This window comes from Cataglyphis hispanica, chromosome 14, assembly GCF_021464435.1.
Source record: "Cataglyphis hispanica isolate Lineage 1 chromosome 14, ULB_Chis1_1.0, whole genome shotgun sequence".
NCBI lineage: Eukaryota > Metazoa > Arthropoda > Insecta > Hymenoptera > Formicidae > Cataglyphis > Cataglyphis hispanica.
In genome coordinates, this window is record NC_065967.1 from 2,655,192 (window position 1) to 2,679,319 (window position 24,128).

Genomic DNA, 24,128 nt, shown 5'->3' on the forward strand with positions numbered 1-24,128 from the left:
TCATAACATTTCGCGTATCCGATTATTGAATCAGTTTTGTTTGCTTATTGAAATATACCTCGATTCGTATTACGCGTTTAACGCATCATGTACTTTGTCTGTCATAACATTGAATGCATTTATTATAACTCTACTCTCGATTCATTGTAGTTGATCGTTATTGATTGATTGATCAAGCAGATTCTCGCACTCTCTTATCATTCATACATCGGGCTCGTCGCTATTGTATACTTTGCGATTATCCTCGGCTTCCGATTGCGATTCTGAATAATTCGCGAGCACCCGCCGCCTTTAATCCCCGGTTGAACCCACCCTGGGATCCGCGCACGTTATACAAACTCGGGGCGATACGTAACAACTTGTCGGGACAGGTCGGCGTTAATACCATTACATTACCCGTATAATCTGAATACCATCAACATAATTATGTTTGCCAACATCTTGCCTTGGCTTGCCAACCTTCTGTATCCCGTCTATTCAATTATGCCTCCATTTCTCCAGTCGAACATCACGGCCGCAAGGGAAGATGCAGTGACATTCCAGCAGCATCGATCCTTAAAAGGCGTTGCGATCGGTAGCCACGGTCCTGCAACTTTGATGGATCACTGCCTTATCTCATCTTCTTGGTCGTCGCAAAAAGTAACGGACATGCTTCTGTAGATGCTTGATTGAGAGTAAAACAGAGAGTCGGATAGGACATTACTTGGACAGGTAAAAGGAAAGGAATGCGTCAGTCGACTGCTCGTACTCTTCACCGTTGCGTTCTTTTTACTGCGAGCGCCATGAAACGATTCTTCTCAGAAGAATCAATCGTGGAAGAAATACGGTTGTTTCCTTAACTATATAAGTGGTTATTTTATTGAAGTGCTTGATATTCCGTTTCTGAAGGACCCGATAGCCATTTTTACCTCCATTTACTTATCCGATCGTTCAAACTTTAATCTAACCTGCGAAAATGAAAAATGTCTTTTTTCTGCCAGATTAATAAAATCCCTTTTTTAATCAGAATTCAACAATGATCGACACGTTGTTAACTTTCTAATTTTGTATTTTTTTTCCAAATTGGACTTTTCTTGGGTGTTTTAAGAATATACTTTTATTCTTGAAAAGATGTTCGAAAATCTTATTAAATGTTTCAATTAAGAAATTTCTTATTCAATTTCCGTTTTCATTTCAGTGTTTCCAGCATACATAAATATTGATTTATATTATGTGGGTAATGAAGATACATTAATATAAATTGCATCTTATTAACGGCGTGTGTGTGTGTGTGTGTGTGTGTGTGTATATATAATTACTGTTACCTGAGAATCTCGCTATTTGTGCACAAAAGTTATTAGCATAATTATCAGTGATAAACGTTTTGCTATATAAAAATTTCAGAATTTCTCGGAGTTTCGCATTTCTCATGAAATATATTTTCGCGCGTTCTGTTTTGTTTCCCTCCACATCGAAAGTCTTGTTTTTGTTTTGACCGTTGCTGCAGTCATTTGTAGAAGCGAAAAATTAAACTGATATGATTTTAGGAATTGAAGTTTTGATATCGACAAACTGTTAATTAAACATACTAGCTCGAATTATTACAGAAAATAATGTATGCTCGCTAATAAACTGCATGTAATGTAAATTTAATGTATTTTTATAATATAAATAAATATTTAAAAAAATTTATACAGTAACTGCTATTAATTATCTGTCTAAATTAAAATACCTTTAATTGAATTTTCGATTTCTATTGACAAGTATGTCGATTTCTCGATACTTTTCTCTCACCGCAAAGTAACACAAAAAATTTGAAGAAAAACTTTGTTCATTCAATATTGTTTGTTAGATACGAATATCTTGTAGAACGGAAATTACGCTCTTTCTTGTACGTTTTATTACAATACTCTCAACAATAAATCCATAAGAGAAAAGCAGCCATTACTCTAACAATAAGATATTATTATTGCAAAACTCTGCATCGCGTAGGAAAGATGCTGTGTATATTTCATTATCTTTGCTCTTTTTATACATTATAACAATAAAAATAATAATCCGATTAAACTTGATTATTATTAAAGCCTTTTCTTATTAAAATGCATTTATATGATAAACGATTTCCTTCAGACAATATTACAGACTATTGCAGAAAATATCGAGGATTTGACAAGAGACTTATTTCCACGAAACGATAGCGATTTTCTGTATCGTGTCTATCAATGCGAATTCACGATAGGTAGTATGAGAGAGCATATATACCATTCTATCTCTAAAATGATTTCTTGATATGAATATCAAAGAACGAAAAAATAGTATTGATGTGATGCAGAACAGTTATGTCATAAAGAAGAAGATAAAATATTAATATTATTTATTAAAGAATCTTCAATTTCAATTGAAGTAAGAGCTTTCAGTTTGATTTGATAGAAAATATCAATATCAAAATAAATATGTAAGAGAAAATGTATTTTTTATTTTTGTGTCATCGGCTCCTTGCTATGTAAACATATATTTACATATAATGTAAATATATTTTTTTGATGAAAAATTATTATAACAAAAGCATGTAGCTTAACAAAATAAAATTGTCGTTCATTTATTCTCTCATCATATTTTCTTTTATCTATCGTGCATTTTTTATTTCTCTCATTTTGCATTATTTTCATTCCTCAAATAGAATAATGAAATGGAGTAATGCCATTGATCTCTATTCTGACGAGTAATAATGGCATGGATATTACTGAGCGTGCGGTCTATATTTGATTAAATTATGTATCTTTATTTCTCACACAAATTTCAATGTAAAAGGAATTCAAATTCAAAATTCTTACAGTTGAGCCTTGTATAATAAATAGATTCAAATTTTGTGAGTCGAAATAAATTAGCGTCGGTAATGAGTTTGAGAACTACGAGACTACATCGTTTCAAGGATAACTACTCCCGATCCGTAACTACTCTCGAGTTTCGTTGTAGTTACGTGATGACTTCTTCTCTCTTGACAACCGCGATCCTTCAGCATTATTTCGCGCTACTGTATTTCTCGTTTATCCTCATCCCGTCAGAAATCCCGCTTATTCCTCGGAATTATAACAATTGAAACGAATCGCGGTCGTACGCATATACATGGCACCGCACTTCATGGAATTGGCATAAATTCCGCGCTGTTAAACTTGCCGCTTCATTTGCCCGTCTTCCCTAACGGAAGATAAATGGTTTCTTCGGAGAAATCCGAGAAAAATGATAAGAGAAAAGGTACGAGGCGCGTGGTCGGAAGGAAGCGGTGTATCAGAATAATTGCGGATCCGTATATGGAAGTGGTTTTATTCTTCTTCTTTCCGAGAATTTTATTCCTTCGATGATTGTTATACCGACAGAATCGTTAGTTTTCATCGTGCATGGTTTCTCGATTAGTTTTGCGTTAATTTTTTTTTTTATGCGGCTATATAGCACCGATCAAAGTTTAATAAACGTTTTCGCATTATATCTGGATATTACGAAGATATTAATAGAGTGATGTGTGTGATTAATTACATTGCCTTCATTTGCGCGCTGATACCGGTTTATTCCGGAAGTTAAAAGTGATTGATAAATGATGGGATAATTAAGTCAAAATGATTTACTGCGGATAATAGTTTGTAATAAGTTGTCTCTTTTTTTTATAACACAATATTATATACAATATAATAATTTACCAGTATACTAAACTTTATATTATCGAAAAATATATTAAATTCATTTTATCCCCCATTGATTCTTATGCCATTGTTTGATCGATACATTTTAAACTTGCTTGACGATAATTAATTACCGAATAAGCAATCAAAAGCAAGTTCAAGATCGGAACATTGAATAATTTCGGGCTCACACTGTCAAAACTCCCGACAAATCTTGACTTTATTGTAGAATAGGTCTATAAAATAGCGATTCGAGATTTTAATAAAAAAGAACACTTTGTAATATGGATGTAATGGATGCAAATCTGAATCTCCCATCTTTTATTTCGCTTTTAATAAAATAAACTGGTAACTATTGCCGCGCGTTCACACATTCCTATGTACATTGGACGCATTTCATCTCGGAGTGTAAATGTCGCATTTGGCATAAAGCATTCAACAACTTAAGAACTCAAACTGCGCAGAAGTTTCAGTTTCGCAAGAGAAATCAAGACAAAAAGAAAGATCAGAGAACATTCGTTATTACGAGCTCGCGCGTCGCCTTCCATCTTCGTTAACGCCGTTCCTCGTTCATCTAATAATTCATACGTCTCTTCGGATATGTAGTAGGACGTGGTAATTACGTTCTGAGAAATTAGGCCGTAGTGCACGGCGCCCAAGCCTCTCAATTGCCTCTTGCGATCCATTGTGGATAAATTAATCTTTGCTCGTGTAATTCAGATGCAGCGAGCATCGTAGATACGTTGTGTGGTTTACAAGTATAAGGATGTTCGTGCCCGATGATCGTAACTTGTAGGACGAGTAAAATACGGCACGGCCTACAACGGCGAGTCGATTTATATCAAAGTATCGCGACGAATAATTGACCGCGCTCTGTTTGCTCCGATTAATTAACTTTCAATATACGTCCTGGTCGCGCGTGATTCCCTAACATATCAGATATTTAATGAATATCCCCGGTATCCTCAAACGTTCCTCGATATTTTAATCTCTCTTCTCTTTTATTTTTTTTATTGGAAAAATCAATGTATCTCGATGGATTTTTCCTCGAGGATTTATAAAATTTTCGCTTTTTTATGAATCTTTTTTTTTACATCTCTTTGTATTCTTTATAATATTTAAAAGAATATAACATGACTAGCTGCGTCCTACGCATTTTCCTACGCTCTTTTCTGATCAGAATAAAACTTGATTGAGTGATTTTGAGAAACCGTACTTGCAACGCAATTTGATTAATTATTTCTGATATTTCATAAACAGAAATATTTGTTGATGCTATTTTGATGATTTATTTTATGGTTCATTAACGCATTACTGCATTTAAATAGTTAATTATTCTGAACGTTACGTATAATTATAATATTGCTGTTGTAACATGTATTATCCAGTTATTAAATTTATTTATTATAATTAATGTTTTTACAGATATTTATTTATTTATATTAAAAATTTATTTTGCGCGAAAAAAAAAGCGTTAATTAATTTTTTTTCTTTATTCTTTACAAATTTTGATATTATCAGAGCAAAAATAATTAAGCTTTTAATTCTATTATTATACAATCTGCCACTAGTTAATCTGTGTGCTTTGTCCATTAAAGCAATGCTGTATTTAAACTGTATTTTATTAATTTGGGCGTGACATGTGAAATCGCAAAATGTCATTGTGTATATTTGTAATAGCATATTGCAACGTACTGTCGTATGTTATTAATTGCTGGCAATATCCAATCAATATCAATAGAACATTGATTGGTTGATTATCCTTGAAACTTTCGCATGACTTAATTGTTTGACGTAATCGCGGACCGTTGATGTAATCGTAATCCGTTGAGGAAAATATCGATGCTGATAACGCGGATAATCTTGCGACGAAGAATTGCAAAGTTGACTTGACATAGGAAGACTCTCACGTGGGCGATAAAATAACAAGCGCACGTCACGACTATTAAATGTCAGCGAAATGTTTTCAATGTTTCATCGAACGGTGCCGTTAAACAAACATGTCGTTCTTGTACGGGATGGTAATGATGTCGGCAGTGTGTCTCCTCTCGAGTCACTGAATTATAAAAGTCTCTTCTTTGAAATTCTATTGTGTGTCGCCGCGTGTACTTTGATTATATTCGCGGCGGATTCGCGAGATTACTCGATAATATTCTTTACTAAAACTTCGAGCAAAGAAAGGTGTATCTTCGCAAGAAATGTTTAGCTCGCATACAAATGCGTATCCATAGAAACTTTTCACATTTCGAAGATATATATACACGTGGATAATATATATATACGCCTGGTCTTTAACTAAACTTAATAAATTGCTTTCGCAGTAGATAAGGTAAATGTGTAGGCAGACATAATCTCTTAACACTGTACGTGCGATCCTTACCGTGAAGTTTTCGTCAAAAATTTTCCTCCAAAAATCTCATCTCTCTGTTTGAAGAGCGGCATAGGAACCAATATTAATATCGCCTACGTCAAAAAGTTTTTCGTAATAATTACATTCTATCCCGCGTGCTCGCTGCTTTAATTAATGAGTCGCAAATCCACTGAATCGGAATACCTCGCTGAATTTTGCATTCGTTTCACCAGTAGATTTTATGAAATTGTTGAAAGATAGTCAGCGAGAATATCAGGATCTCTCTAATAATACAGATTATTTGTATAAAGTAAATATAAGCAATACAGTAGCTACTGTAATTTCCTTTCTCCCAGAAGCTGCAATAATAATATTCAATAATTTCCGTGCCACAGACTCATTTCAAAGATATGTCCTGTAAATTATGTTGACGTAAAAATTTCCAGAACCATAAGAATGTAAACCGGAATGAGAGATTGGCACAAGAAAAAAAAAAAAATTACGCTTTACTCATGTATATATTTGTTCAACTTTTTTATGTATGAAATATATGAATGTTTATATATTACTTATATAAGTTAATTATTTTAAATTGTATCATTTCAGCTTTTAGTTTTGAAAATTACATTATTTGCTATTTATTAAATTTATATATATGGCAAGATATTATTCTCCCTACTAATAAAACCTTTATCGTAACTCTGTCAAACTGAATATCCCCTCTCTCTCTCTCATCAGGCATCGTATAAAGTACAAACAAGTTTTATTCATCATGTCGATCATACCCGACAAAACAATTAACAATATCACGATCATTCATCCACATTAACGAGGATCATATTTTCAGGATATACTGCCTATCCTATTCGTGTTCAAATTTCTTGTTCAATTATGGAACATGAGAATAAACAGGTGTTTAATTTCCTAGTTATTATTCTGTTTATATCTTTTGGAAAATAATCATACAAATATAGACAATCGTACGTTTTAATCGAAACATGTATCATTTCAAATTCTCTTCCTATTTAGATTGAATTGCGAGATATTTCTGTATGCTGCAGTTTTGGAATGAAAGATTTTCCGCATCGCGTTTTATTCATTTTCGTGACATACAACATCCGGCCGTAAATTTTCGTGACATACAATATCCAGCAGTAAATTAATCGCGAATCGATAATGTATGCACCACCTGTATGTATAGAAGAGCGATATGAAAGACACGCTCTTAACAGCGCATCAAAATGCATGTCATAGTTACGAGTCGGGGAATTAAGAGCGTGTAATATAATATATCGAAGCGAACTGTGCACTTATCTGGGTCATCTTAATAGAAATCATCCTGGTCAGCGTATATACGAAGGATGTTCTGGGAAACCTCTATTGGGCATTCAATTGACTACTTAGGATGTAGCAAAATAAATGTATTATACGTATATGTAGTGAATGTGTGGGTTAAGCACACATGCATGCACGAGTTACAAAAAAATGACATAATTCGCCAAACTTTTGTTTTGGACTATTGTATTTTTGTTTTCCAAATATTGTTTAATAATTTAGGTTTTATATAAATGTGTAATATCATAACGTGTATTAAGATGACTTTTAATACAGTGATATTATCAATCCAATGCGATTTTTCGTATATTCTCAAATAAAAAACAAAGGAGCAATTCAATTTGTAGTCCTGTATATTGCTGAGTTTATTTTCTTTTTAATATACCACGCCACTAAAAAAACGAAAAAAAATTTTTTTAAGAATTCTTATTGTTTTTTAAACTTTTAACAGATATTCTCCGGTTTAGTCTCTGGAAAATGTTTTTGTACATATTATATTAATAATGCGGGCTCGCTTTTCAAAGTAAGATACTTTTTCATCACAGAAATGCACGAAACACAAGATTTCTAGATATTGCGTAAAATAGAAATTAATAAGCTAACTCAAAAGCAAAAGTATTCCTTATTTAATTAGTATAATGGACTGTTTCAATTTATTCTACAATTCAAAAATGATGTAACATATTTCTTAGTTAGAATCTTACTTTGCATATTTCCCTCATAAAAACGCATCTTATTCGATACCAATAACGATTAATATTAACAATTAATGCTAACAATTTTTATAAATATATATAAAATAATTTATCAGCGACGATAATTAATGTACTCGTTGAATGATGAAAGTGGAAATTATTTTGTGTCACAGGGATAAGAAAATGTCACCGTGATGTTACACCGAAGCGCTTCGTCGCGGCGCCGGCGAGCGTCGCCAAGCGTGGCAAACACCCAGCTGGCAGGGGTGTCTTCGACGATGCGAGGTCGACGAGCGAGCGTCGCTACCGAAAAGCCCCTCATCTTGCCGCCAAGCAGCCCCGGCGAAACGATGGAAAGACAGAGATCGCCGAGGGGTAGTATGGTCCCGAATATCGCTCTGGATACCGAGAGCCACTCCCTCGATGAGGTTAGTATTCACCCTCTTATATCTTTGGAATTTCTGTATAATTTCTTTATATATATATATACTTTCCTGCCGTTATTACTTTAGCATACAGTATACCCTCAAATTCGCCTTGATATATGTGCAGCTATAAGATGGAGGGACGTAAATTTAAAAAAAGCTTATTTTCTCCGAAAAATTATGTATGTATATATAAGAGGGTGTCTGGATTTTTAAATTATGCTTACGAATAATTCGAGCGAATTGACTTGGCAAATATTTTTGTGATGCTAGTAGTTATGTAAAGCGTAAATAATCAGTGCAATTAAAATTATCAGTCAGTTGAATTTTTAGTTTGAAGAATGCAGCGGAAATGTCATTTTTCCATTTTTTTTTTCGCTTGCTTCGGGGTAGGCTATATTACACGGAATATTCAATTATTCGAAGAATATTCGATTGTACGTTTGATGTCATATTCAGTAAATGTAAGCGTATATCTATCTATGAAACCGAATATAAGCTTTTTTTCACGCTTTTTATATATCATTTTATTCGCGAAATTTTGATATGAAATTTTATCATGAAATTTTCACGCAGATAGATTGCTATCATATCTATCACATGTTATTCATTAGCGGATGATTGGTGCGCAATGTAGACTTGCGTTTGAAAGCTATCAGTAGCTTTACACTATGATCGCTAAAATGATTAAAATCCATTCATTTCAATCGACCGTTTCGACACGTTTCACGAGCATGCAGCTTTGCTTTTACAGAGATAAATTTGTCCCTCTGTTAATTAAAATATGTACATCATAGAGATATGAATAATAATATTTATGTACATAATATCTCTAATAAAATAATACTCAAATAAAATAAAAAAATAAAAAATCAATTAACTTAATGAGAAATATTTTGTGAAGGAAACGGCGATGATCAATCAATTTACTTTTCGTAGTATCCCTGACATCTGTCAAATTTATGTGAAAATAAGAAAGCGATTTATGTCGTGACGTTTTTTAAAAATTTAAAATATAAAATTGAAAATTAATTTCTCCGTTTCGACAGAATTATTTTCCGTGTTCTCTCTGCTCTGTCAATAATTTAAATAGATGGAAAATAGCGTTCTAGAATCTGTACAATTTATTCCAGGGAGTCAGTCGCAGGATTTTGCCAGATCCCGAACAGTACGGCACCGGTCGCAACTCTCTGGCGCCTGAGGCGAGTCGCAGCCCGCGAAATTCACTAATACCTGACGATTACTGCAGAAGCCCACGGGGCTCTCTCATACCGGATTCCAACAGGAGCCCGCGAAACAGTCTAGTGCCCGATGTGGCGCGTTCACCGCGATGTAGCCTCACACCGGAAGTAACGTTAAGTCCTCGTCACTCGCTGGTGCCCGACTCGGCGCTTAGTCCCAGAAATTCGCTTGTGCCGGACGTGGCTTACAACCGGAGTCCGCGAAACAGCATAGCGATCGGTGCGTCTAGGATCTCTCTGCTGCCGGAGAACGGTAGCGCGATCACGGCCGCTACTCGTAGTCCCAGGCACTCGTTGGTACCGGATTCGACGAGGAGTCCGCGCGGCAGCATGGCAAATCTGGACTTCGATCGGAGTCCGCGCGGCTCGATCTGTCCGGACGTACACAGAACACCCAGGGGTAGCATCACCCCCATCGAAGTCGTAGACAGGAGTCCCCGCGGTTCGATAGCCTCCGAGTGCCTGAACCAAAGCCCTCGCGGTTCGATCGTGCCCGATCCCAACAGATCGCCCAGAGGATCGATAGCGCCGGAAGCCGCGAATCGGTCCCCGCGCGGATCGATATGTCCGGAAAGTAACAGGAGTCCGAGAGGATCAGTCGGGCCGCACGATCCGACGAATCGATCACCGCGCGGCAGCATAGGCGTGAACGACATCGACAGACACTCGAGGGGTTCTCTCGGAGCTATCGACGACGAGACTAGAAGTCCTAGAGGGAGCATCGGGCCTGAAGGGATCGATAGAAGTCCTAGGGGAAGTCTCGGTGGACATCAAGACAGAAGAACACCACGGGGCAGTCTGGCTTTGCAAGATCCTAGAAGAGCTTCCGCAGATCAGGGTAAAAAAAATATATATATATATAATTTTTAATATTTATATTTTTGTTAAATTTATAATTTATAATATATATAATTTTTAATATTTTTAATTGTTAAATTGTTAAATTTTTCAAGTTAAAATTAGCCTTTTGTCTCTCCCTTCCTCCCTCCCATTGTCTCTCTATTTTTCTTTTTTGACATCTATAAATAATTACTGTTGGAATTGCTATTGTTATGAAAGGGATTGAATCTCGAATTATGGGCTGATTTTTTCTATTACAAATGAATCAAGCTTTTGACGGGATTGTCGTGGATTTGTTTCCCTACATTGCGACCGATGATGCGTAACTTTCATACGAAAACTACCGCGAAAATGCGGTTCTTGGACATATCCAAACCGCAACGCCCTATATATTTGAGTATCGAAATCAATGTAAAACCTTCCTCACGAAATTATAGCGTCGCGGTGAAACGTAGCGCGATATTCAACGAAACGTTTGCGTTTACTGCAAATGCGGTCCAATTGTTCCAATAATACACCTACGTCAATCATGCCATAGCGATATTAAACAATTGTCCGTTTATAGTATATCGACTCGAGGAAAATTATAATCAAAATTTAAAAAAAATTTAACAATCTACAGAATAGATTGGAGAAAAATAATAAACTTACACGAGGATTCATACATATTTCATCGCGTATTGTGTTATAATGATATACTTGCTATCGATAAATATTAAAAATAATCGATGCTCAGATAATTTTAAACAAAAATATTTACATGCAAAGAGAGAGAGAGAGAGAGAGAGAGAGAGAGAGAGAGAGAGAGAGAGAGAGAGAGAGAGAGTATTCTGAAATATTCAGAAAAATATTCAGAATTCCGCGTTTTATTCCTTATAGTCTCGCATTTGCGGATTGAAAATTTGCCTCAAGGCAGCATACATTTCTTCCTTTGGGACTGCAATAGCAATTTGACGCTCATTACTGTACAACTCGACGTCAGGTCTCCAGAGAGACCGATTAGGGTTTCGTTCGTTTCACTCGACGTGCCCGAGGCACATCGAATGCGATAGATACGGATAATATATTTCGAGTGGCGGAAATTGGTTGCCGAGCGATACATTCTCGCGCGTATACACTCTCAATTGCTAGTACTATGTCGTACATTCGTACTCTTCTTTTGTAACTACGACAGACTTTCACGCCTTGAAGTAGCGTATAACGTATGAACGGAAGTACAATTTGTCAATCGATATAAAATAGCATCGACAAGTTGAGAATAATTCGACAATATTACGGCGAAGATTAAAAAGCAACGTCGATATTCTAATCCTTGATGTTCTCTGTATTCTCGCATAGTTAAATTTATTGCAATTTAATTAGATTAGAATAAATGAAATATCTTCGATTTTGTATTGATATTTAGATATTATCACTGTACATAAGTATTATACAGCATTAAAATTAGAAATTATTAAAAAATAGAAATATACCGATGGCTAGATGATAACTAATCATATTTTTATTATGTAGATTATAAAATTTATATATGTAACGATATGTAAGTATATTATAATTAAAGAGATCTCTATTGATTCGAAAGTCCGTATGGTTTTAATATGCTAGCATTAAACCACGTAAGCTAACTTATGCAAACCTATGCAAACTAGCTTATTGTTCAATGTATGCACTTCTGTGTGTTTGGAGAACAATTCTCAGGACTAACACATGCATACGCGAATACGTCATAACATATGCGCGAATATTTTACTTTTATACTGCGTTTTATTTAAAATATTTAGCCGACATGCATATTTATTTCTTAGCAATCGTTACATATATAAATATTAAATGAATAAAATCTGAAAGAATTATCTGAAAGAATCAGTTAACTCACCGGTTGATGCATCGCCGTTGTTGTCTCTTAATGTCTTAATTCATGCAATCGAATTGTTCCAGATATACTATCTTCAGTCTGCCGTTAGATTCGGCACTCTAGACTATTTCACTCTCGCGATACTAAAAAATATTTCAGACACTTATCATTGCGCGAAACACGTGTTTGGAGATTGACGTCTCGCGACAAACACTCGAACGCACGAAGCGATGGACTCCGATTGTAAATAACCGCGGTAGACGCGATCGCGTAATCCAATGGGTAGATCGAAACGATGGTCCATCGCTCGCTAGTTTCGGCACTCGCGATTCGCGATACTTATCACACACTGCGCGAAACACGTGTTTGGAGATTGACGTCTCGCGACAAACACTCGAACGCGCGAAGCGATGAACTTCGATTGTAAATAATCGCGGTAGACGCGATCGCGTAATCCAATGGGTAGATCGAAACGATGGTCCATCGCTAGTTTCGACACTCGCGATTCGCGATACTTATCACACACTGCGCGAAACACGTGTTTGGAGATTGACGTCTCGCGACAAACACTCGAACGCGCGACTTCGATTGCAAATAATCGCGATAGGCGCGATCGCGTAATCCAGTGGATAAATCGAGGCGATAGTCCGCCGCTAGATTCGATACTCACGATTTGCGCGATGTTGAAAGATATCGGAGATACTTATCACTGCGCGAAACACGTGTTCGGAGTTTGACGTCTCGACAAACACTGGAACGTGCGAAGCGATAAACTCCGATTGTAAATAATCGCGGTAGACGCGACCGCGTAATCCAGTGGGTAGGTCGAAGCGACCGTCTGTCGTTAGATTCGGCACTCGCGACTCGTCACGTCTGGTACTGAAAGAGACATGACATGCTAGACATGACAGATTATGCGAAACACACAACGCGTGTTTCGTATGTGCATGCGGATAATTTCACAATAGTATTTTATCGTTAATATATTTTTTTTGAATAGAATCAAAAACTAGAGTCAAAAAACAGAAGGTTGATAAATTTTGTATATTACAAAATTTTTTAACGCTACAAATTATTTTAACGCAATGGAAGAAATCAATCACAAGGCAAATGAGAACCGTTTATTCCAGCGATAATTAACATCATGCGCAGATATGTTTCGGCCGTGTAAATTGGCCTGATTTTGTCGCGCATGCACGATGCTTATTAATGTTCACTGGTTATGTTGAATTACCGTCGGTCACGAAATATGACTACGCATCTGATATATATTCCCACTGTTTCGCACTGCGAAAAGAGATTGCGTGCATCCATAATCGGCGAAATCGTCAGAGTGTATGTTTCTCCCTGGATTTTCTGAAACAATAACAATGCAAAATGAATAATTCGTTATTTTATAACTCTGCAATTTGTTTTTTAATTTTACATTTATTATAGTAATTTTTGTTGTATATGTAAATGTACTCGTACATATAATATATTATAATGCTTTTTTACGTTTCTATCACGCAAATTTGCTCGCTATTTACGTGATTATTCATACGAGATCAATACGATGTGAGATTGGCCTCTTTACCAAGCTACGTAGGCAAGCAAAGTGGATAAATTTCGCGGCAAATCAGTGAGGAACGTCGCAATAATCGAAATCTCTCCAGCAGATTCGTATTCCGTAAATTGAAAGCGCGGATTTATCGCACGAAGCAGTGCGCATTACGCGAAAGCTTATTGACAAAGATATCTCATCGTCTGAGTTTGCAGTGCATGTAGTCTCTTTACAACGAGCGAAATTTATGCAGAAATATGTGAGGTGAGAATATAAATTAAATTAGATCATATACTAACATTGTTAATTGAAGCATGACTCATCAATGAACAGTTATTTAATATCCATTAATTACAAACGCGTATCAAAACAAGCGAAATCGGAAATTAATAGCATAAAGCATAGTGACAAAAAATTTAAACAAATATAAATAAAAGATTACATTACAATCTTATCGATATTATATTTGAGAAATATAAAGTTTATGTAAAAAGTTAATGCATAAAATTTATAAAAAATTTGCGTAAAAAAATGTCAAAATACAATTGGGTATATTGCTAATAATTTTTAAATACAAGCTTCAATTTCATGATTTCTTTATCAATGCGAGCCTTTCTGCCGTACATACATCTGCAAATATTCACACGAGAGATATCGTGCAAGATTGCTCGAGCTTTGAGGCGCAGTAGTCGGGGAGAATCAAATATTTGCATCTGTCCAGGGAGCACGAGAAACCGAAGTTCCTCGCCTTATCGCCAAAGAGAAGTGAGCTCGGGAAGTGTCAGATCGGGCGGAAGCGGAGGCGCACAGGTCAACCTGGGATATGGGACAAACACTTGGGCCGATTCTAGACGAGCCAGCAGCTCCGTTTCGCAGGTAACTCTCTTTTATATCGCATGCCATTTTCCGATCTGCAATGTGTTCGAGGAATTTTCTTTCCGCCACATGTTACGGCACACGCCCCAGTTGCGAATGTCATGGAATGCGAGCGACTGAAAGACGCGCTATTTTTCTGGTTGAAGGAATTATCATTCGTCATGTAGTGATTACAACGACCTGGTTGAATTATTTTTCTTTTTATTAATTATATATTACATTATATTATGTTTAGGAAATATCTCGTCTTTTATCAAATTTCCATCGAGTTAAAATTTGATGGAGTACAGCGCAAAGTCGCGTAGAGGAATAATTTTCTGTTTTTTTCCTCATCGTTTAACCTCTCGCGCTTGTCTTCAAAGTAATTTTCTGCGTTATTGCTCTAGAGACGTCGACTTCGCAACTCTATTCATTTTTATTTTTTACAAAATTCGTTTAAGTTTGATTATAAAAATAAAAAATAAGTTGAAAACCTCACGGAATAAGTCATAAAAAACGGATAACTCATTTACCCTGGGATAAGTATATTTAGAAATGTTAAAAGTATTTAATTACGCACGTAATATATATAATATAATACACTAATTAAAGTATAGAGAAAATATTTTTCTTTCGTATGTCACTGTTATTTATCAACGAAAGAAGGTCCTCTTAGAAAAATAACACGAGCTGAAATTGCATTCCGGACTGGTTTTCCGGTGCAGACACAGCTTGGCACGATTCGTTGCTACGACGCACGCGAGGTTAAATAACGATACTACCGGTAGCTTCGTCACGAAATTCTCCACGCCTTTATTTCTCGTGCCTTGCCCTTTGCCCTTTGACTCGGAAAACCTTCATGGGTTCGAAAGAATTTCTTTCCTGTTATATTATTTTTATTTCCAATTTCCATGTGAAAAAATTATTACCAATATTTAAAATAAAAACGTGCAAGGTGTGCGTTTATTAATTATACAATTATAAATCTTTGATCAATTTCGATTTATTATATATTTAATTAAGTTTGATTAAAAAAAAAAAATAAGTATACATAAAATTTATTCAAGAATAAGCAACGATTGATGCGTTTTGTGTCGACAATGAATGATAGCACAGATTTATGATGAAATTAACGCTTGTCTTGTCGAAATTATCGAAATTTGTTATAAACACCTGCTATATACTCTATTTCATGGTGGAAAAATTAGAAATTGTGTGCGGGACATCAAAGGTACGGGCGTTCTCTGTTCGTGACAGCTTAAATTTCTTCCGCACAGATCACTTCCGTCGCTTATTTCCCGCGTGAAAAACGTGCTCGAGATGTGGTGCATGCTACCCGAGGACCTCTCAAAAGATCAATTCCGGACGACGTAGAACGAAAATTGGTGAGAAATAAGGAACGTGTCAGCAACCGTTGAGCAAAGCTCGCGCGCATTTTACGCTCGCTTATTGGATCCACGTATGAGTGTAAACGGAATATAAATTGATCTTTGGCGCAAAATTTGCGCGGCGTTTCGAAAATTTCCGATATCAATTATTAAACCGTAATGTGAAGCCGAATTTTAAAATATGAAAAAAATATCATTTCTCATTGTTTAAATTACTGTATAACTCTTCTTATAACAGCACCGAGTTTTCATTAATTTAGAACAATGTGCATGTCCTTTAGAAGAATTTTTGAGAAATTTTGGAATCGCTTTTAAAATCTGGATTCTGCTGTTAATTTTTTTTCCTTCCATATATTACGAGCGTGTTGGTTAACATGGGTTCCTCGCGAAAGACGGAAAAAACCGCTCTCTTGCTCCGTCACTAATTGGATTACTTTGTAATCAGCAAAATGCAGACAAAGTGGTACACAGCAGCACAGTATACTAATGCAAAGTAATGAGGACAAAATTCTAAAAAATGAAAAAATAATGTTACTGAAATAAAATTACAATAAGGTAAAGGAATGCGAAAGCTGGAATACGTCTGTTTATAATTTTGTCAAGTCATTTCTACGGTTTAAGTCTCGCGTATATATATGTGTGATATTAATCCGAATAATCTCGCCACAACAAAATTGTATTATATTACAAGAGGAAATTTGATTTGAGTTGTCGTGTATGCTTTCAGCTTTCAGGCGACGAATCGCGTCGACTTTGCGCCAGCGGCGTGAAGGTACCTGAAAAGGGCAACGCGGAAACCGCAAATCTTGGCGTGGCGACATATGGCTCAGTCGTATTTCAATTAAAGGACGCCCATCTCGAGGCAAACGGTATCTGCGATTTCGTCTTTCGCGCCTTGAGAGTTATCAGCAAGACGATGACGTTCACCATATGTCTCACCTGTCTATCCACTGTGCCTATTTTGATGTTCATTTTTGGTGAGTAAGGAGACACAGACGATTTAATATCAACGGCTTCGATTAAAATCTTGGTCACGCAAGAATCGAAAGACCTTTGACCGAATTGGCCACGCATGGATAATTTAATTATATAAGAGAATCTTTTTGAGCAGCATGATGAATATTATATAATAAGTAGTAGGGATAAGTGGGTCGAAAGAGTTGCTTCAACGAAGCTGTTTTCCACAGTTCGATCCATTTGATATTTCCACTTGGACGTAGCAGATCGATATTCAGTATATCTATACTTAAGAATTAACGACAGGCTCTCGTGAGACTCAGGAAGGTGATATAGCTTATCTTTATTCTTTGATCATCATAGCACTTTTTAAAATTCAAATACTGCCAATGTATCACTCTTTAATATAATGCCATTTACTATCCTTTCGTCTTGTTAGTTTTTAATGTTATATCTTCTCAATATTACTTTTAAAGATTATTATATGAATATTTTATAAAGAGAGATAGTAGATTCGGTTTATTTAAAAAATGATGAAAAATAAATGATTGAACAAGATGTTCTTTTTAACTTTCTTCGTGTTGTAATAAACTTTGCGAATTTTTCCAGCCTTTTTCCATGTAAATTTCCTTCCATTACATATCTCTCGAGAATTTTTTCAAGAAAATATCTTTATACATCCAATGGAGTTAATTTCAAATATCAAAAAAATTTTAATACCCATCAGTATTATGATATTAATCTACTCTTCAATTACTTTCTGAATTGAGATTGGATAAAAAATACAGAGTCTCTGACAACTGAAGATGATTTTTAGTGATGGCTTACATGAAAAAGATGTTGAAAGATAAGATTCTTTTTCCAATAACACTGCTGACACAAATATTTCACGGTATCACCGTGAATGCGAAATAAATGTGGAATTTTATTGGGACAAATAAATGGGAAAACTTTTTTCATCACAAAGTATTTTACGTAGTTTAAATATACTTCATTTTCATGCAATGAGTCCTTTTTTAAATCAAATAAATTACGGTACCATGCAGCGAAGGTACATTTCCTTTCCGGATTGAGTAACAGAGCTCGAAATTCCACGAAATATTCGACATCGTTTCCGAGTTAATTAATGCTGCCACGATTACGACACGCGAATCGCTAGCGTGTCGTAATCGTGGCTTACGGCATGCAAGCATATTTAATTTCTCGACTATTCGGTCGGTTATTCGCGCTACAAGGGGCATAGACGCTCGACCTGATTTATTCAGGGGCTCGGTGCATTCACCTTCCGGCAAAGTCAACCCTGTAAGAACCTGCAATCAATAATATAATGGGGCATAGGGCCGCAAAAATGGCCGTAAATTGTCGAATAAGACTTAAACCTTTTATGGCTCACGACACAAAAGGCACGAAGGAGTTACAAAAAACGACAGCTAACTACTATAAAACTTTGATAAGGCACTTTAAATCTTAGAATAATGTAAAAAGGGACTGATTCGAAGAATAATGTAAAGCACATCGAAGATTCAATGTGTTAGAATGCCATTAAGAAAATTACTTCATTATTTAATCTGGTTTGCGGAAGGAGGAAAGGAAGCAATCGACATATCGCAATTGTCGATCGCTTGCGAAATTTGATCTAATCATACGGGTAGTTCGTGTTTACAGCATTATAATCTAAATAAAGACATTTAAAGAAGTTGAAATTATATATATAATTGCTTTAAAGTTTTTTTTCTTTTTCTCAAATACAATATATCATGTGTACGTGCATTTTTTCAATTACAATTTTATCTTTGCAACAATTATCGAAGTATTTATGATGATTATATTGATTTTTTTTATCATAAGACAAGAACACACGAAAAAATTTTCAAAAAAGATGATACAGATTATATTACAGAAATTTAATAATTTACATATACAAGATGTGCATAATAACGATGTATTCAAGGGTATATCGTAGTGAAGAACCTCTCGATATTTGCATGTTACATTATCCTAAGTTGGATGTTGAATCAGGACGTGATATAACAGGATAGACGTTAGGCAGCATGCAATAAATGCAATTAATGGTAAATTATTCCTCGTTGGCGTTGCAAAAAGCGCATAATAATGATGTATATCATATACACGTTAAATCTTAATTGATTGGCAAGAATATCGATTAAAAGATGTTTTTTTTTGTCTTTTCGAAAGTAATGTAAAAAAATTATTTAGCGTTAAGCAAATTATTGTAATATGTTATTGCTGCTTGGTGCTCAAACTATAAAATAGAATATTCAGGTCACAGATATACAAAGAATTGATATAAAAAAAACATCATAAAAGATCCACTAATGAAGAAGGTTTCAGCGGAAAACCAAGAGAAACAAAAGTCGTGTTATCAATTATCACATTTACTGCCATATATATGCGATGCAACGTAAAATAAAAAATTCTACGTGTAATGTTTAATTAGAGATCAATTTTACACGCACACAGATGTATGTATATTTATATAAGCTCTAAAAATAAAAAAAAAATATATTAAATATATTATATACATCATAAAAACTTTTTTTGACGTATGTGTATGGCAGATTTTTTTTTTCTCATATCTTAGCGAATGGTGTCGAGTCATGTTTAAATTTATCGTTGTAGGTGTGCAGTTTATTAAGGATTGTCCGAAAGAGCCATACATTCCTGTCTACATGCTGATCGGAGGAGTTTTGGGCACCGTGCGCATGTTATGGGCGCTTTATTCGCAGATACGCTCCCGCAGACCGGAAGTCCTGTCCGTTCCCGCAACCACACCATACGTCTCACCTATGAAATTACTCTCCGTAGCTCTATCGTGCTTCCTAGTCGCATGGTTCGTGTTAGGTAAGCAATTTGAAATTTCGTTCGGAATTATACGCGTGGTGTATTTTATATAATACATCCCGTGTCAACAGCATCTCCGAATTTCCCGAGCTTTAAAGCCTCAGAGGATTTACTCGACAAGTGCAAAGCTGTATTACGAAAATACTTTATAATATTCAATTGCATGATTCCATAATTACTTTATGCAAACTTGAATAAATGATAGAAGATTATCACTACGCAAGAGCAAATTACAAATGATAAAAATAATCGCCATTTTTTTTTTATAAATTTTTTAAAATTCTTTTTATAAATTTTTTCTAATTATTTTATATTAATTACTCACTTTGTATTATTTAACCAAATAAACTAATTTTATGTGGATTACAAAAAATTCACTGTTATGACACGATTTAACTGTTCGTGACCAGGCATCGTAGTGCAATGTTTATATCTCGTGTATGGCGCCAATTTGTTGCATGGCGGCAAAACGCGACAGTTCATTGGTCGAGGTACGGGACGTAATTGCAGGCTACTTAATCAATCGATATGTATGCCACGTAACTCCGTGAGGTCGTTACTACTTTCAAAGTTTTTGGGTCGAATGCAAGAACAAAGTTTTGGTTTAGTTGGGAAACGAACGAGCGAGAAAAATTTTTCTATACATCCTTCAAAAGAAATTCCTTCTCTTCAATATGAAGTATTTCCAATATTCTTTAATAAAATTGACAACATTCTCTATTCTACAACATTCATTTTTTTATATTTTATTCTTCGGATTTTGAAGATGATTTGTACGTACGTCATGTCGCATGCTTTCTTCTTTTCTGTTCCAGGACATTATTGGATACTGCATATAATGTGGCCGGAATACAAACTTTCGTTGTACGCGCCCAATCGGTGGTGTCACAAAACGCTCTATATTTTTTCTTTGGTTCATCTGTGCGTGGTGTATGCGGTTTTATTTGTAATACTAATAGTATCGATCGGTCTGGCTTTCTGCAGAATTCTGGAATGCCCTTTACCAGAAAGGTAAGTCGCTTTTTGGCGTATTCAGAATAAATATCTGCTTTACAGGATTTGTTCAAAGAAGAAGAAAAAAAAAAAAAATAAAAAAAAGCTGATAACATTAGATCTATTTTAACATGATATCTTTAAAATGTATAAAAAAATTTCTAGTCACGAATTATTTACAAAGACTTGTATCTTGAATTATATTTTCGTGTATAAGTTTTTGTAAATAATTCGTAAATTTCTCTTTTTATGAATTGCAGATATAGAAAGCGACAATTCCAATCAAGACTAATTTTCCTAAAAATTTTCAAAATGGGAGAATAACTCACAATTAGACACGTGGTTCGAATTTTTCTTGGAAAATATGACTATGACTTATAATGTAAATAACGTGCGATGTTGATTAATTTTCGTAGAATTGACGATGGAAACTATTTTACAACGAATACGACGATGAAAAATGTTTCGTCGGCACCGCGTTTCAATTTGCTTATTAACCCTCGATACATTTGCAAAGCCGAGTAGCACAGATCATGTATCGTATATATATATATGTACACAGATTATTATGTTCCTATCGTCAACGAAATGTGAATATCTCGCTCGTAGCTTGCATTGCGTGTTTAATATAACGACGTGACTAGAATATTCGCGGCGATTATAAAAGATACAAGTTAAAAGACTTCGCATATAATACCTGTATCGCGATTTAGCCGTTTTCTATCCCGCACATGAAATGATACACGCGAAATGCCAAATGCTTGACTCGTCGAAATTATTGTGCGTGTTGATAGCGCGCGCTATCTAATCACTATTAAAACCATAATCGTTGAAACAATATATATATATATATATATATATATATATATATATATATATATACAGTTTCGACAACGTTCCCCACTCGATCTATGTCAAAGCGATATAGAAAGCTACATTAAAAAGTAAAATGAGATAAAATAAACTTTTTTTATACATAAGGCGACAAACTCCCCCGCGAGATCGATAAGAGCACACTCACGCTCCAAAGTGCTCCCGTTCTGGTCGACTTTCAGATACAAATAACCACGGCGATCCGTTCGCCAGAATAAAATCCGCGAGAAGAAGAAAAAGACGGCCGGCGGCAGGGACGATGGCTGGCGTCTAGACAGACATAAGGTCTTGGAGGACTTGCAGGAGGAGGAGGACGACGACGATGACGAGCGGAGCGATCAAGGGGAGGATTGCCGTAACAAGATCGTGCAGGAAGTGAAGTACTGCAGCAAAGTGCAGTTTCGCGCGCCTGATATCATCGAGCTGTGATGAAAAGCATGATGCAACGGAAGAAAACGCGGAGACGCGATTTGCTTTGCGATAGCGAAAGAACTCGGGAGAAAGAGGCTCGTAATCTTAAAAGTTTGCCACGATAACGAGGAGGAGCCGCGGGGGCGGCAAGCTCTTCGGGAGGAGACGGAAAAGAGAAATATATAACGAGGTCGTGAAAGGAAAGGTATCGTCGGAGATCGATGGTGGTGTATCTTTCGTGAATAATCAAAGTCTCGATACTGGCACGTACGAGATCCCGGGATAGAGCCTTTGCATCTTACGCAATGACGATTTACGTGACGGGAACGTATCGACGGGGATTCGAATCGATCGCAAAGGAATTAGTCGTTTAATGAAGGTAATGGAATCTACGGAAGCATGTAATTAGATTGTGACTCGATTCATTTATCCTATTTAATTTGCGAAATGTGATGTGAGAGAAAAGATAGTACGATTGATATTTTTTCCAACAATATTTTCGAACAATATTAAATGCATGGTGCATATAACTTTTAGCAAACGATTATTTTTCAAAAGTATTAAAGTTTTAATATCATATTCAATCATCTCAATTTTGAGTAAATCGACGTGGAAAGTTCATGGTTTTTCGATTCAATCGTTTCATAGCAGCAAGAGGAAAAACGGAATGAAATTTTTATTGGCGAAAGATTATCCAAAAATCTTCCTGTAAGAATAATATGCGTCTTTGTTCTGGTAGCAGAGGACAGAAACAGAGAGAATATTTTCTGAAGAATTTCGTCCTCTCCCTCCCTCCCCCAACGCAGTAGTTTTGATTCAAGTATCTTAGCTGCGGTTCAGCGAGGAAATCGATACAAAGACCTTCACTCGTATCAAAAACAAGAATCTCCGAATTCCGCTCCTACAAAAACAAACGCTTTTTTTTTTACACGGAATTAAATGCAGGAATTTAAAGCACTCGTAAACAATCTGATTGAATTAACATGAATTAAGCCGTACATTCCTTTTCTCCTGAGAATGTTTGTCGAAGAATTCTACATCGTTATAATAGTGATTGGATGCGTGCGATTTGTTTGAGAGATTCATCAATCATCGATCTTCCGATTCTTTTAATTCGCCTTATAACGGAGCTTATTGATTTTCTTTATTTTTATCGCTTAGCTCCCAGCAAACGTATAAAGAAGCAAGCAACTGTTAAACATGTTTCTTCTTATTTTATTATACCATATACAACTTTGCAAAGTTGATGAATATTTCCGAATAAAATTATTCCGCAAGATTCTTCTTGTGTAACAGCTGGCAAGGTCTCGAGCACGAGTTTCATTAATTCCCACGTAAATCCGCCCCCATGGAAAATGCGCCGCGTTGAATCACGTTTGAAGATCGCGCAAAGTTGAAGAAAATTCGCGAAAATTTCACGATTACAGTTTTACGGTTTTAATATCACTTGTAAAGTTGCGGCTCGTGAAGAGTACTTTCCAAGTTACTTACTTTTGAAACAGAAAATTGTACGGGGGAGAAAACCGCCATGGGCAAAAGAATGGAGCCCGGTATCGACTTATCGAACGACGTCGACGATGACGACATCGGCAAGGACGACATACTCTCCTACTGACCGAATCGACGCGAAATCCGCTTCGTCGAATCAAGTTTTGCAAAAGTAGTTACAGTGACTGCATTCGTTCAGTGACGGAAATGATATTGAAATTTTACGCCCTGATTACTTGATGCTCTCTCTCTCTCTCTCTCTCTCTCTCTTTCTCTTTCTCTTACGTGCGCGAAGGAGTAATATTCGTGCAAAATTTTACGTACGATATAGAATTTAATGCTCGCTTGCTACGATTCGTCG

General features: G+C 35.7%; 1 protein-coding gene across 2 annotated transcripts in view; it reads left to right on the forward strand.

Moving 5' to 3' along the window:
* LOC126854537 (nascent polypeptide-associated complex subunit alpha, muscle-specific form-like) overlaps positions 1 to 23,529 on the forward strand; it is a 28,594-nt gene extending 5,065 nt beyond the window's left edge. Inside the window, exons 2-8 of one of the 2 annotated variants that reach the window (XM_050601399.1) lie at positions 8,210 to 8,464; positions 9,595 to 10,540; positions 14,662 to 14,816; positions 16,911 to 17,160; positions 19,781 to 20,002; positions 20,818 to 21,013; positions 22,051 to 23,529. In XM_050601399.1, the coding sequence (XP_050457356.1) occupies positions 8,231 to 8,464; positions 9,595 to 10,540; positions 14,662 to 14,816; positions 16,911 to 17,160; positions 19,781 to 20,002; positions 20,818 to 21,013; positions 22,051 to 22,060 (2,013 nt within the window). In that variant the 5' untranslated portion in view covers positions 8,210 to 8,230 and the 3' untranslated portion in view covers positions 22,061 to 23,529. Of the gene's footprint in view, positions 1 to 8,209; positions 8,465 to 9,594; positions 10,541 to 14,661; positions 14,817 to 16,910; positions 17,161 to 19,780; positions 20,003 to 20,817; positions 21,014 to 21,255; positions 21,822 to 22,050 lie in introns of those variants that run through there. The other variant, XM_050601398.1, reaches the window with a different exon arrangement.
* The last annotated feature ends 599 nt before the right edge of the window (positions 23,530 to 24,128 follow it).